At 50.2% G+C, this 13,791-nt stretch overlaps 4 protein-coding genes across 4 annotated transcripts; all 4 read right to left on the reverse strand.

The window, feature by feature from the left end:
• Window positions 1-322: 322 nt before the first annotated feature.
• On the reverse strand, window positions 323-5,500 carry GCG54_00007548 (uncharacterized protein; the record flags this gene model as incomplete). Its single annotated transcript, XM_045407528.1, has 5 exons — window positions 323-1,724; window positions 1,773-2,290; window positions 3,545-4,100; window positions 4,140-4,907; window positions 4,974-5,500. The coding sequence occupies 5 exons, from the start codon at window positions 5,498-5,500 to the stop codon at window positions 323-325; spliced, it is 3,771 nt and encodes a 1,256-aa protein (XP_045266973.1).
• A 1,629-nt stretch (window positions 5,501-7,129) lies between these two features.
• GCG54_00007549 (Metallocarboxypeptidase A) lies at window positions 7,130-8,612 on the reverse strand (the record flags this gene model as incomplete). Its single annotated transcript, XM_045407529.1, has 5 exons — window positions 7,130-7,634; window positions 7,682-7,773; window positions 7,821-7,934; window positions 7,988-8,244; window positions 8,297-8,612. The coding sequence occupies 5 exons, from the start codon at window positions 8,610-8,612 to the stop codon at window positions 7,130-7,132; spliced, it is 1,284 nt and encodes a 427-aa protein (XP_045266974.1).
• Window positions 8,613-9,949: 1,337 nt separating this feature from the next.
• GCG54_00007550 (uncharacterized protein) lies at window positions 9,950-11,362 on the reverse strand (the record flags this gene model as incomplete). The annotated part of the gene is made up of 1 exon (XM_045407530.1): window positions 9,950-11,362. The coding sequence occupies one exon, from the start codon at window positions 11,360-11,362 to the stop codon at window positions 9,950-9,952; it is 1,413 nt and encodes a 470-aa protein (XP_045266975.1).
• An 870-nt stretch (window positions 11,363-12,232) lies between these two features.
• GCG54_00007551 (uncharacterized protein) lies at window positions 12,233-13,678 on the reverse strand (the record flags this gene model as incomplete). The annotated part of the gene is made up of 1 exon (XM_045407531.1): window positions 12,233-13,678. One exon carries the CDS (start codon window positions 13,676-13,678, stop codon window positions 12,233-12,235), a length of 1,446 nt encoding a protein of 481 aa, XP_045266976.1.
• Window positions 13,679-13,791: the final 113 nt, after the last annotated feature.

Below are 13,791 nucleotides of genomic sequence, written 5' to 3' on the forward strand. Positions count from 1 at the left end.
TTCTGTTCATTGGAGTTCTTACAAGAGTAGCGAAAGATCTCTCCGAGACTCTTTCAAAACTGCAATACCGTTATGGAAGCCTCAGGCCTCTACGAAGGTACAGATAGTAGAATGCATGATTGCATACGACTACTATAGTTTCCCACATTTCACCCACGCTCACTTCTTACTAAGAGAGTATAAAGCTGCGTAAAAAGCCTCAGTGTAGTCATGGAACATGAAAGAGACAATGATGCGAACATGTAATCACGCCGAAAACTGGCAAAATAACAACTTTCGATCATAGCATACTTAAGTGTATGAACATTCATTGTTCCTGAAATTAGTGCTGGAAATCTTCATCGGCAATGCCTCTTTTCGTATCTCTAAGTCTAAGTCCAAGACCATCCCCGGTATCCCGTAAGACTACTCTTTTCTCTTTACTAAATCCCTCCATCCAAGGCAAGCTAGAAAGATCATAGTCCGAGACCAAAGCCGGGCGGTCAAAGCCATGATACAAGAAAGGCAGGAGAGATGACTTCCATACCGGCATATCGCGGGTAGCCCGCACCGTGAAGGCGAATAGATACAGTGTTAGGATCAACATAACCCCTGGGTAAATGGTGTATTTCCATTCGATGTGGAATATTGGCTCAAATGAACCATTTTCTCCATCCAGTTGCGTGGAGTCCTTGGTGCGGATATACCCAGAGAGACCCCAAGCAGTATTCCACATGTAAAAGCTCAAGGTAGTGTTCAAGGGATTCGGGAACCTCGAAATTAGTGCAAGGTTCGTCCTCCATGACCATGCGAACACATTCATCACTGGACTGCTGGGTATGAAGAGCGTACCATTCCGGGTAGGATCTCGGTACACATACCCAGTTGCGAAGTCTGTGAGAAGTTTCCGAACAGCTAGATGTGCCTCTTTGGTAACGTTGAAATGACATACGTCGGTATTCTTCTTGCCACTGCAGGGAGCCTTGAAGACAATGTCTTTTTCGTCCTCAGTGGACGTTCGGTTCTCGGGAACTTGTTGCATGAATGCAACAGTTTGATTAAGGGTGGTGCCTGACTTGTTATGATAGATTGTTTCGGAAACGTGCGTTGCCGTCCAGAAGAAAATGCATTCAGACGCATCAAAGCTTTGCTCATCATGCTCAGCGATTGCGGCAAGATGCACAATCACTGCCATGCTTTCATAGTCCGACGTGTTGAATCCACTGTTTGACGGTATTTTGGGGCTTGCCTTGAGGTTCAATATCGCTTGCCGAATTTTGGGCAATCCGTTGATGACTACATCGACGCTTGAGGTTATATTAGCCTCTTGCGAGTATCCGTGTCCGTTGGTGTCAACGGTCGCTGAGGCACCAAAACAGCGCCAATCGACGTCTAGTGTAGTTGTATTATGCCATCGACAATACGTGGACGAGCAGTTTGCCAAAACTGGATCGATTGTTTGATTTTCGAATTGTGGGTTAAGATAGAATGACCAGGCAGTGAATAATGCTGCTTGCATGCCGGGATCCTCTCGGAAATTCTGACTGTCGACGCCAAGAATGTCGCGTCTCGCTGTGACATCGAGCAGCTCAGTTACAGGCAATAGCGCAACCTCAGTCTCGTTGATCCCGCGTTCTAGTGGCCAATACACCTCGGTGGGAGACGTGATGGTGTTTTGAGTCGCAGATCCTAGGTATAGTGTGGCGAGGGTGAGGAGGCAACCCAATGTTATGTGAACAGAGTGACTTTCGGAAGTTAGCGGAAGCAAAACATGACAATAAATGTGCACGTACAATCTTTTACCCGACACGAGGAGCTTAATTGACCCTGATACACCACGGGACGCTGCATCAAATGTTTCCAGCTCTGCCACTGGGCGCGAATACCGGCGTAGAAAGTAGTGCCATTTGAGCTGGCCCATGGAGGCGGTGATTGGGATGAATGAGAGAATCTTTAGAACTGTGATGATAGAAGATGCCGCAGACCCAAGATTCTTGACGAAAAAGCTGGTGAAAACGTGCGGCACTCTTTTGTCCCAGTCGGACACTCGATACTCGTTCCAAGTGCTGAGAAACCAGCAGTAGAGGCCGAATATTGAGAAAGACAGCATCATGCAGGCTATTTCAATATACCACCAACCAGTGAGTAATGTAGAGACCGTCGAAGGTGGCTCGATACATGTAGCATGGGAGAGGGCAGCGCTGGTCTCTGGTGAAGGGGAGGATTGTAGTCCCGCCGACTGTAAGCCGCTGTGAAGACCAGGATCCAAGTCTTTGGAGACTATCGTAGAAATAGTGGAGTCCCTGTGTTTCTCTGATGCCATGATGTCGTATATGGTTCGTTGGGATTGATGTGAGTTGGGGTGGCTCAGAGATCAAGATGGGAAAAGGGTTTGGTAATTGTTTCGTCTGGTTTGACAAGTGATGGAAAACGTCACAGTGATCGCCTTTCGATGTTGGGAGTGGCCCAAATGCTAAAGTTAAGTAGCTGCTCAGCGTTGAAGCGGAGAATCAAGTGTGCGAAGGAGACTTTGATACTAGTAGCTAAGTATTACGAGACGGATGTACGTCAAGCATCGCCGCAGGCGTATGTCGATTCAGCAATTGACAAACCAAAAAGTCGAAAAGTATTTTCCCGCGGCGGTATGGCGTATGTCTCCGGGGAAAACCATTGCGCAACGAATCAACAGGTGATGTTTCACTGCAAAGCGTCGGGGCTGCGTCCACGGTCATCAATATCCAAACATGGTCTGAGAGATCCAGTGTTGCATTCGTCTTTGACACACCCAAACAGTCAGTTTTGGCGCGGAAGACATGCCATTTTGGGTTTTCAACGTAAAACTGATGAATTTGGGTCCTCAGACCGGTCTTTTCAAAGCTTGGCCTGAACCTCAGCTGAGAGCTCCGCATTCCTCGCCGCAAGTCGCCCTTACAACACGTGGTCCATGAGCGCGAGAGCCGTTATCGGCGATGATGGTGCAGGCCAGTGTTCAGTGAAGGCGGCTGGCCTGGGTAAGGTCTTAGTGCGTTGACGCTCGCATGCCAAACGACAGTTCTAGGTTGAGACTCGGGCGTTTCTCGACCGCGCCGAACCGCCTTTCAGGGGCCGATTGCGGGATTTCAGCGCGCCACGTCAACACCAAAAGATTACAAAATTTCAAAAACTGGTCAAAATGATCTCTCAGAGCGTAGTCTACAAGATGTACATTAACAGACGAAAGAAAGACTGGCGCTACCAAGCAGAAGATCGTTAATAGCCAAGACCTTTGTTCCTGGTCTCTCATAAAAGATGTGTATGGGATCATCAATCCCATGATTGCTTGGAAGTTGTGCATTTCGAGATTCACATTCTCATAAATACTTCAGGTCGGTGTTACTTTCAATGATAAACTCTAAAATCCAAATGATGTTGAGTGGAATTGAACGAGAGGAGCTCATTTTTCAACAATCAGATCTCTTTTACGTAGATTAAACGATGACAACGGGTTCCATCTGGATTTAGTCTCCGCCCAATTTTCTGCACGTAAATACATTGTGCACCCTCAGATGGGAACATGCCTCCTAACCTCCCTGAGCTTCAGGCCATGGCCGTCCTGTTCATCACGCAAAGCAACCATTCTGTTCTTGCTCTCTTCTTGCATCCATGCCACATGTGACAGATCGTATCCCTCCTCATATGCCGGGGTCTGAAATCCATGGTAAAGGAAGGGGAGGAGGGACGTTTTCCATACCGGCATCCGCCGTGTCTTCCACATTGCGTAGAGTAGTAAGTACGTGGATAACACCAACATAACGCCCGAGTATATCATATAATGCCATCTGATCAGATAGGAGAAAAATGGTGCCGTTTGCCCAATTGACGCCTGCGGAGATGTTGATGTAATGTAGCCGGTAACAGCGTCCGCTATGTTTGACATGTAATCGTCTAAGGTCATTGTCAGAGACTTTCGCAAATCGACGCTGGCGCTATCAATCCAGGACCGGGCAAAGATATCCATTGCCTTTCCCACCGCTTTGAGACGCGAGTCGTTCGGCGAGTCTCTTAGGACATAGCCTGGAAAGAATTCTTGCAGAGGCCTTTGTAGCTCACGGGCTGCATCGCGATCAACTTTGTACTCGCAACTGTCGGCTCCACGGTCTGTGTTTCAGGGAGCTACGAACACAAACTCGTTGCCGACTGCCGACTGTCCTGATTGTGCTATGTTGTATGATGTTGAATTCCATTCATCCGCCAAAGGACTGAATGTCTCCAAGCTCCACGTTAAGAGTTGAACTTTTGGAATATGCCGCACCTCCCAATGCAGAATACATTCTGTGGCTACCACCCCGCGGAGGCCTAAGTCGGCGATTGCTGCAAGATGAACCATGACAACCGACTGGTCGGGGAAGAATGCCGTGAAACTGCTATTCTCGGGGATTGTCGGGCTTGTCTGGAACTTGAGGAGGGCGGGAGCAGCAGAGGCGTTGATACTTCCACCAGTATCAACAGAACTGTTGATGTTTGCTTTGTGCGAGTAACCGAATCCGTTGGAGCTGATATTAGCCGGCACACTTTGGCACTGACTTTTGGCGACGAGTGTAGTATAATTTTGCCACTCGCAAACTGCCTGCGTGCAATTCACAGATACCGAAACAACTGGCGCGGTAGTTCTCTGTGGATTCATGTTGTACAACCATGCATAATAAAGGGAAATCTCCAACTGTGGGTCGGTGGTGATATTCTTTTCGTCCACAATGGACACCTCAATAGGTGGGTGGTGATCATATCGGTCGAGGAAAGTCATTGTCGCATTTTCGCCGTCCATTGGCGTGCTTAGTGGTAATGCACTTTCGAGGTTGAAATTATCAGCAATTGCGTTCTGCATCGAAGGACCCAGGTACAACGCTGCAATGGTCAAGACGGCGCCCAAAGTAGTGTGAAAGGAGTTACTAGGAGAGTGTCAGCGAACTCACTTTCGGTCCTATTTTTTCGAAGACGGGACACTCAATACTCACAAGATGTAGCGTGAACATAGTAACCTAAATGATCCTGATGGTCCCCTGGACGCTGCATAAAATGTATGCAAATCTGCCACTGGCTTTGACGCAGTATCCCAATGGCGGTACCAGCTTAACTGACCCATCGCGGACGAAACTGGCACAAACATGAGGAGTTTGAGGACAACAGATATCATCGAAAGCACGGATGCGTTGTTGTCGAAAACCGGGATGGAGCTGAAAATGCCCGGCTTGGTCTCGGATTGACCATTGATTTGTGTAAGACACCAGTAGTAGAGGGCGAACAATGCATAAGATAGAAATATGCACACCAATTCCATGTACCACCAGCCATTGAAGATGAGAACAATCGCCGGCGGCCGTTTGGGAAAACCGCATGCCGATGACTGGCTATTCGAAGGGGCGGTTGGGGTAGAGCTAGTCCGCGTGACAGATATGTCGTTTTTATAGTCCTGTCTGGCACAAGACCCCGATGAGGTCAGGAGCTTTTCAGGATTTTCGATGTTCATCCTAACCGTGTCCATCACCGCAAACTGACCCTGAGGTATTTTTGAAGTGGCAGGCAAATCTTCTCGTGGCACGTGTTGCGCAGAATGAGTAGAAAATGAGAGACGATTGAAATGTGAAAAACAGTCTCAATGCAATGGTTCTAGCACGGCCATTAAGTGGCATGTCTGTCAATTTATGTAGATCCTTTCGTTCGTACTGAGCTTGTTTCTGAGCTGACCAAAACGACAGTCGTAATGCCCCGACGAATGATCTTCCGTCTCTACTGCAAGAGTCATCGATGGCTGGATGGTTTGAAGTCTGACTTCCTCGACTAAGCTGTATCACGCGATCTTCTTGTCTCTCGACCTTCATCTTGTTACTAGCCTGTCTCAAGATGTCTTGGCTACCGATAATGCATTCGGAATATCTGACAAGTTTCCGTCGGCTTGACTGGCGCATGAGCCACCAGTACTGGGTTTAGGTCACTGTGGCAAACTTGTGGCCGGGGCTAAGGCACCGTACGAATGTTTCATAGCTGTGAAAGAGACCCGCTGGTACTTTGGCTATGGGCTTTTCCAAATGCCATTTGGAAAACGGCAAAAACACATGCCATTCTGAATAATACTGTACTTCCGACAGTTGATGTGCTTGACATTCGCTTAAACCATTGACGTCCTCAAGCACAATGCTTACACCGAGGGATATTCACTGCCAGAGAAACTTGCAGATTCATACGGAAGATCAATGTGCTTTAGGTAGCCTTCAGCATTCAAACCTCCACATGGATGCATCCACCTGAGCTGGAACATATCCATGGCTTCACCGCAGGCGGACTTGAGCGCTGTCGCCAACTAGCAAGCACTCATCCAAATAATAGTTGAGGGTGGGATCTCGTGTCTCTGATGGTCAATTGTTTGAAATGATTGGGCACGATTTGTGGCAGAAAGGTGCCAGTTCTCTTCCCTGACCAACTTTCATCTGGACACCTCATCATTGCCCCAAGGTTGCATTCGTCTTCGAAGTATCCTGTCCCTGGGACTGACGGTTAAGTTGATGTCTATAGACTTGCAAAACAGGAACTATGAGAGTTCCGGGTTCGAAGTTTGGTTTGTCTCAGAATCTGACAAGAGATTCAACTGTGGCTTTCACATTCCGGGTTGCCGGTCGGTCCCCAGCACGTGGAAGTGGGATCAAGTGCCGAAGCCGTTGTCGGCGATTGCGGTACGGGTCGCACTGAGCTAGTACGGGTGAAACATGGCCTGAGTCTCTAATGCCGATGTTGGCTGCTTGCAGCTTGACATTGAAGACAAGGCGCTCTCTCGAACAATCCTCCACCAGATGATTGCGGGTCTTCAGCTAAGCCACATCAACGCCATCAGAAATTCCAACCGAACACTAACCAGAAACCTGAAAAAGCAGTCGACTTTGAGTCTTAAAATCTTAATCAATACTTTGCATTGGCGCAGCGTAGCGTAGCGTCTGGACAGTGAGGAGATCACGAAAACAGTTCCTAATGTCAAATAAGCGCAGTCTAGAACGCCTCATATACCTACTGGCGGAAGAATACTGATTCATCATTCGGTCCAAATGCATGTTACGGGAGTGTTTATTCACAAAGTCTATGGATGAGACAGTAGGTGCAAACACCCGAGATGTCCTCGATTCTAGACGTTCGCAAGCAGGTACTTCATGCCGTTCCACTGCTCAATCGCGCTGGGCAGGATCTGCGCGGCGGGCAGAACGAAACCACCACCAGCAGAGCCAGACGGCCTGAGCTCAATGGTCCAGGCAACCTCCGCGCCAGCAGCACCTGTAAGGTAGTCAGGAGCACTGCCAGTAGTCGCATAGAGGGTGGAACAACTGGGTCCATAGGTGAAGCGGGTGCCGTAGGATTGAGCGATAGTCGTGGCGGTGTTGCCGGCGAGAGTCATCTGGCGTGCGTGGTTGCTGGCACGGGCAGAGCAGTCATAACCGTAGGGAAGCAGGATATACTGTCCATAGCTGTGCCAGTCGATGAAGAGCTTGATACCGTTGCCAGAGGCGAGGCGGTCGGTGTAGGCCTTTAGAGCAACCATCTCAGGAGTATCGCCAGCAGCCACACCCTTGTAGGTCTCGGAGCAAGGGTTGGTGGAGGCGCCACCAGGGAGTTGCCAGTTGAAAGGCCAGTTTCTGGGGAGATTAGTGATTTGTTTCTTAGAGGATAGTCATATGCGTACCTGTTGATATCCGTGCCAATGCAAGTGCTTCCAGATCTAGGTTGACGGTTCTTGCGCCACAGACGGTCGTTGGTCTGGGTGTATGCAAAGCCCTGGGAGTGTCAGTTCCACGTCTTTTGTTTCGAATTGAGTTTCTTACATCAGGGTTCACGATGGGGAGAATGTAGAAATCGTACTTGTCAAGGATGGCCTTGACAGTAGCATCGTTCTTCTGGTATCCATCGATGAGCTGGTACGTGAGGTACTCAACAACCTATCATGTGTTGGTTAGTAGTCCTTGACGCAACCATGAGCGAGAACTATTACCATCGAGGTGATCCACTCGCGAGCATGGACGGTACCGTGCCAATAGATCGCAGGCTTAGATCCCTTGCCGCCGCTACCCCAAAGGTGAATGCCCAGTAGTGAGCGTCCGCCGTACGAGCTGCCGGCGTTCACCAACTCAGAGTTGGAGGGGAAGTTGGACTGCAGGTCGCGGATGAATTGCTGGTGGTCGGCGAAGGCGTGGTACGAGTTGAACCACGACAGGTCCGGAAGGGCCTGAATGGTGGCATCTCCGTTGCCTGGTGAAGTCAGTATACACGCGCTTGTTCCATCGCCATGTTTCAAACGTACTCTCGTATGCAGCAAAGGTGCCTTCCTCGGCGATGTCGGCACCCAGATCCTCATGCAGCACTGTGGTCTCCAGTCCGAGCTTCTCGAACTTGGAGATATCACCGGCAGGAATGGCCACATCCAAGTGCTCGCTATTGTCGAGGTTAAAGGGGATGGCGGCGATGTTGGCGATCTTTGCCTTGATGGAAAACGCATCATTGTGGGTGGCGATGCGGAAGGCCTTGAATCCATCGTAGGTAATCTTCTTCTCGAGAGGGGTGACAGCCGCGGCGGAGGCCAGCGGCAGCACGAGGGAGAGGCCAGCGAGGAACTTCATCGTGAGCGGTACACTCTACGTGACGTCAGGGGTTGGACGCTGGAGGGATGGAGGGCTGGAGGTCAGAAATTCATCCTTCCAGGCGATCATCGGCCCCTTTTATGGAAATCAGAAGGCGCCTTTATTCTTGTGCCTCCCGTGGTAAGGCTTCCAAAGGTAGTGCGACTTCCTATGGTGTCACTGATCAACCTTTGCAGAAAGCGGTAGGTGTGATCTGAGGCTGCATCATCCCGTTGATTGATAAGGAAGTTGTGATTGGTGTTGTCATAGAACCCCTCACTCATTTATGGAGAATGAGCCCGCATGGCTGCTTCTGCTTGGCGTAGAGGTACGAGTGATGGACGGGGATGCTTCGACATCAGTGACAAGTGCGACCCATTCAAAAGGCATGAGCCGATTGCCAGGGGCTGGCCAGCCACTGCCGCGTAGGAACCCACCACGATGCGGAGGGAAGAGCGATCTGAAGCAGCTAATCGGGCAGCTCGGCAAGGCCAGAAACATTCGTCAGCTGTCGGTTCATGAACTCGCTTAGCGACGAACAGGGACTTCTGGGGTATTGGCCTCTTGGATTGTAAATACTTCTTCAGACCTTCCCAAAATGAACAGGTCAAGATAATCGGACAAGCATACCATTGAACAGCCAAGACTCGGACTCCCATGATGATTACGGGGGAATCCTGCTCACTGATCGAAGCAGCTTGGCCGGGAACGCAACTCGCACGCAACTCTTCAAAATCCTTCCACCTGCCCTTAAAGTTTAAGCTTAAAAGGTTACTTGGTGGCGGCGATTGGGTGATTGACGGACTAATGGAATGAGCCGATCTGCAAGAGCCTGCTTTGGTATGGTGCCACGCGCTCAATGCGACCTCAGACGGCGACCAAATCCCGGTTGGGTCAACTTTGTGAACACTACCGCTGCAGCTTATTCTGAAAGGTCTATTGAGTTCTGGGCCAGGGAAACTCATTGGTGTTGAGTTCAGTCTTTGATAGCGGCCCTCTATGGCTGAATCTGCTAGTGTCAGGCCCAAAAATCGTGGATATCATCGGCTTGATGTATTCGACAAACCAAGGAACAATACATCTCCGGAGATGGCGGGATCACGAAATATTATCTCTCAAATCAAGGTAGTGAGCAATCGCCAAGGCCCTAAAATGCGCGGCGGGACCACACTCAAGGTCGTGACTGGTGATACCCCAGTCGCCAAGCAGTCGCCCAAGCGAAAACGAGGTTGGCGACCTTGACCAGTGCGACAATGGTGATGACCGAGATATCAATCGAAGCACAATACTCATGGGCTTCACGACCAGATGTTGTTGATTTCATCATTTGCCATATGCTATCTTCTCCAAGACTTCACCTTGTAGTAGCCACTCTCATCCGCTTCAAATTCAACGCCACTCTTGCCAAACAACCCCTTCAGCTCTTCCAGCTCTTCTGGAGGAACTTCGCTCCTGTCCGTCGTACTAAGCATCCGCCGATATCGTATCGTCCGTAACTTGGGACAGCACTGGCCGACATGCGACGCAAACGCCAGCAAATCATCATCCACCGGACCTCGCCTCAAGTCCATCAGATCCAACGTTTCCAATCTCTCTGGGAGCATTCTTCCGAATCGTCGCACGGTGTCTGCGTTCTCTCCGTCGTATAGATGATGCCACGGATCATATAAGCTCACGCCGTCAATATCGAGACGCTCAAGGACTTCAAAATTCTTGAATGATGTGACCACGTCGAGGAGCTGATCTCTTCTTGCCTTGGGTACTTGAAGAAGCGCCCCGTTCGAATGTAGCGTCAACTCTGTGAGTTGATGTTGTAGTGGTTCGAGTGCTTCCACCATCTCTCGCGGTGTGCATTCACGCGAACCCCCGGCAGTTTGGCGATATTCCAGCGTAAACTCCCTGTCGCCAGTCTTGAGATCATCGGTCCAGCTAAACCAGAACTTCTTCACGTTCGGAAATCCGCGGACCAACTCCTTCATCTCTGGGCCAGCAAGGTTTGCCATCGTGAGCAAGAGTACCCTTACTGTGTCAAACCTGAGCCCAGAGACCGGGCCGTGGACGGTCTCGAGCCATAGCGAGTCGAGATTCGGAGCCCACTCTGATAGCGGCTGAATGTTCTCAGCAGCTCCAAGGTTGTCGATGTTGAAGTCATGAAGCTTTGCCAGGAGGGACGCGCTTCCGGTGGTCTTGGCTACCGATGAGAGTGTTTTGAAGAACGTGGCCTTGTTTCGCCTTTGATAGTAGACGGTGCGGACGTTGGGCGTATGCGCCATGATCATCTCCGTCAGAAACTGAGCGACTTCTCCCCTCGTTTCCTCCTGCGTTTTCGAAGTCTCCACACGGTAGGTGGGCGTTTCCTCCCAAGTCAAGGCCCTAGGTACCGACACACCCAAAGCCTGTGCAGTCGACACGAGATCCATATGGTTGTCGCGTGTTCCATGGTATAGGTCGAGTGCCGGATAGGTTGAAATGTCCTTCACCTCGGCCGCCATCTCAGGGTTGGCCCTGAAACTGAGGAGTAGTGGGATGAATGCCGTGAGGCGCGGTCCCCCGTACATATGCTCAGGGTTGATGAACTTGAAGAGTTCAGCCACAGCCACGCTTCGTAGTCGTCTGCATATGTGAGATAGGGCGAGGAGACTTGGTTCAGCCCCGACCTCATAGTCCCCATCGTCTTCAATGTCGGGAAGTTTGCTGCAGATCTGTCGGAGAATCTCCACCGGCAGCTTGTCAAGTCTCAGCTCTCCCATCATGTATTGGCGCGATGATCTTCTGATAGGATGGTAATATTAATGATCGCCACATCAAGAAATGATTTATCGACAAATTTGCTTTTGAGTTGTTCGTTCCTGAATTCACTTACCGGTGAGCTTGCTGAGGTCGGTTTAGCGTGTGGCTGCCTACGGGCCCCGCTTTTACTTAGTCATGTCCACTGTCTCAATGAACACCGAAGATTGAGGTCTGGAGAGAATTAGATTTCCGACCAAATGACATGAACAGGTGATTATAATGTTTTTTTTTCCTACAGGGTTAATCGTTGAAACTCTGAGAGTGACTGGCATTTCTATGACAATCTCTAGAAGGAAAGAGAAAAAATGTGGACGGTGGGCAACGGCGGTGCGCAGACAGGAAGCTTCTTATGGACTACAGGCGCTTCATTGCTAACTGATGTGATGGCCATCTAGGTTGTGAACTTGCACAAGACGTTGATGGACTGCAAAAAGTTGACTTCTTCTACCTCACGAAGAACATCATGAGCATCATTGCTGTTAACTGTAAACCCTTAAATCTGGAACCTGGGCTTACGATGCTCACATACCCAGCTAAACAACTCAGCTTCGACCATACTCGTTAGCGACGACGTTAATGTCCTTTAGAAAAAGCATTCTGGAATGTTCGACTATGAAAACTCGGCTGAATCTCTCAATATTCACTCAGGAAATCTGCGGTGCGCCACGCATAAGTTCACATTTGATGGAGGTTGTAACATCATATGTGTTTTAGGAAACTGTCTGATGATGTCCTTTCTAGACATTATTGTTGTCGTGTATTGAAACCAAACCCTCTAGCCAAAGCGCCTTCAACACCAAGTTCGTTCAGTATACCAAAGGCCATTTGTACTATTCCCAGTCCTTCTCGACCTTCCAAGCGTCGCTCGGGTGTAAGCCAGCAGCAGCAAAGTCGCAACCCCGGTGTCCCCATTTCCTCCTGAACACCTCGCGCCCAGCTTCCGTCATCACGTCAATGCCTGTCTGAAAGCCATATGCGTCGTAATAGTAGGGCTCGCTCGGGTCACCGCCTCGCTGGCCCACTTGCCATGTGTTCCTTTCTCGCTCGGCGTGTTTGTGGTTGAACATTTCCTGGCCAATACGGAAGAGCCGCTTGAAAGATGGAATCGGGTCACGAACTGTGGTGGTGACGTCTGCGCCATCAACCACGGCACCGTCGCCTGATTTTGGGGGCAGCTTAGCCAAACTGTCCTCCAGTCCCCTAGCTGTCTTCTTCTTTAAATGGTCATCGGCTGCCTTCGGCACTGGTGGGTTGGGGTCGGTGAAGCTGAATCCATCTGGTACTTCGGTCTCCCGGTAAAGCATACGGAGGTCTTCGAGCACCGACGCCACATCTTGGATGACCCCTGCCTTGGCGCTGAGCATGCTCCAGCCAGCTTCCTCAAGTCGCCAGTGCATGTCGCAGTCCGTCATGTAGTATGGGATAAAGGTGTCCCAACCGCCAACGTCTTCGTAGGCTACTGGGTTTACCAGAGCAAGATGATCATAAGCAAAGAACCTCGCGCCCCATTTCTTGTCTGTATGGAGGGTGTGGTTGACCTCCTTCACCGCAAGATCGTAGATTGTTTGGTACTCGGGAGTGTTGACGGGCCCTGAGAGTCCCTCTTCGCCTTCCTCGAGAGACAGTACGAGCGAATCCATGTGACTCCAGAAGTAGTAAGGCCATTTCCTCTCCTTGCTGATCGATACAAAGTAATTCTGCAGCTGGGCAAAGTTGAGTAATACCGGCGTGCTAATGACATTGACGCCGAGCATGTGCAACTGCGTGTGGTTGAGGTATAGCGGGTTCTGCAGCGACAACCTGTTCAACGCGTTGGAATCATGGACGCCTGTGTTTTCCACCACATATATCTGGTCTGCCGGCCAGCCCGCCGTGACGTATCCGACAACGGTTTGCAGCAGCATTGGCCAGCTGCGCGTGAAGCCGATAAGCAATGGAGGAGCGATCGGAAGGTTGTACTTCTGGTACACGTTCGGTTCCCTCGGCTGGTTCCAGGAGGGCACCGGAGGCGGCTGCGCCGACATGAGCATCGGGAAGGGGTCTTTGACGGGTGGAGGCGTCCATGTTGGTAATGGCTTGTATGTCGGCGTTTTCGGTACGTTCGTCTTTCCTTTCGTCCTCGCAGAACTCCTATCAGCGACGCTGGTAATAACGGTGCTACCGAGGTCCGTTTGCAGAAAGACAAACATGAGGCAAACGGCAAATGCGACGTATAAGAACGGGAGGTGCTGTCGGGATCTGGTGGATAGCAGCCTCGGGGCTGCTATGGATATCATGATGGCGTTAGGTATGAATTGTGATCGATAAAAGTGCTGGTCTGGCAAAAGTTGATATGTAGGTCGTGGGGGTGGCGGTGATGGATGTCGTGGTGATATCACGGGCCTGAGGT

The sequence above is a fragment of the Colletotrichum gloeosporioides genome (assembly GCF_011800055.1).
Source record: "Colletotrichum gloeosporioides strain Lc1 chromosome Unknown consensus_27, whole genome shotgun sequence".
Taxonomy (NCBI): Eukaryota; Fungi; Ascomycota; class Sordariomycetes; order Glomerellales; family Glomerellaceae; genus Colletotrichum; species Colletotrichum gloeosporioides.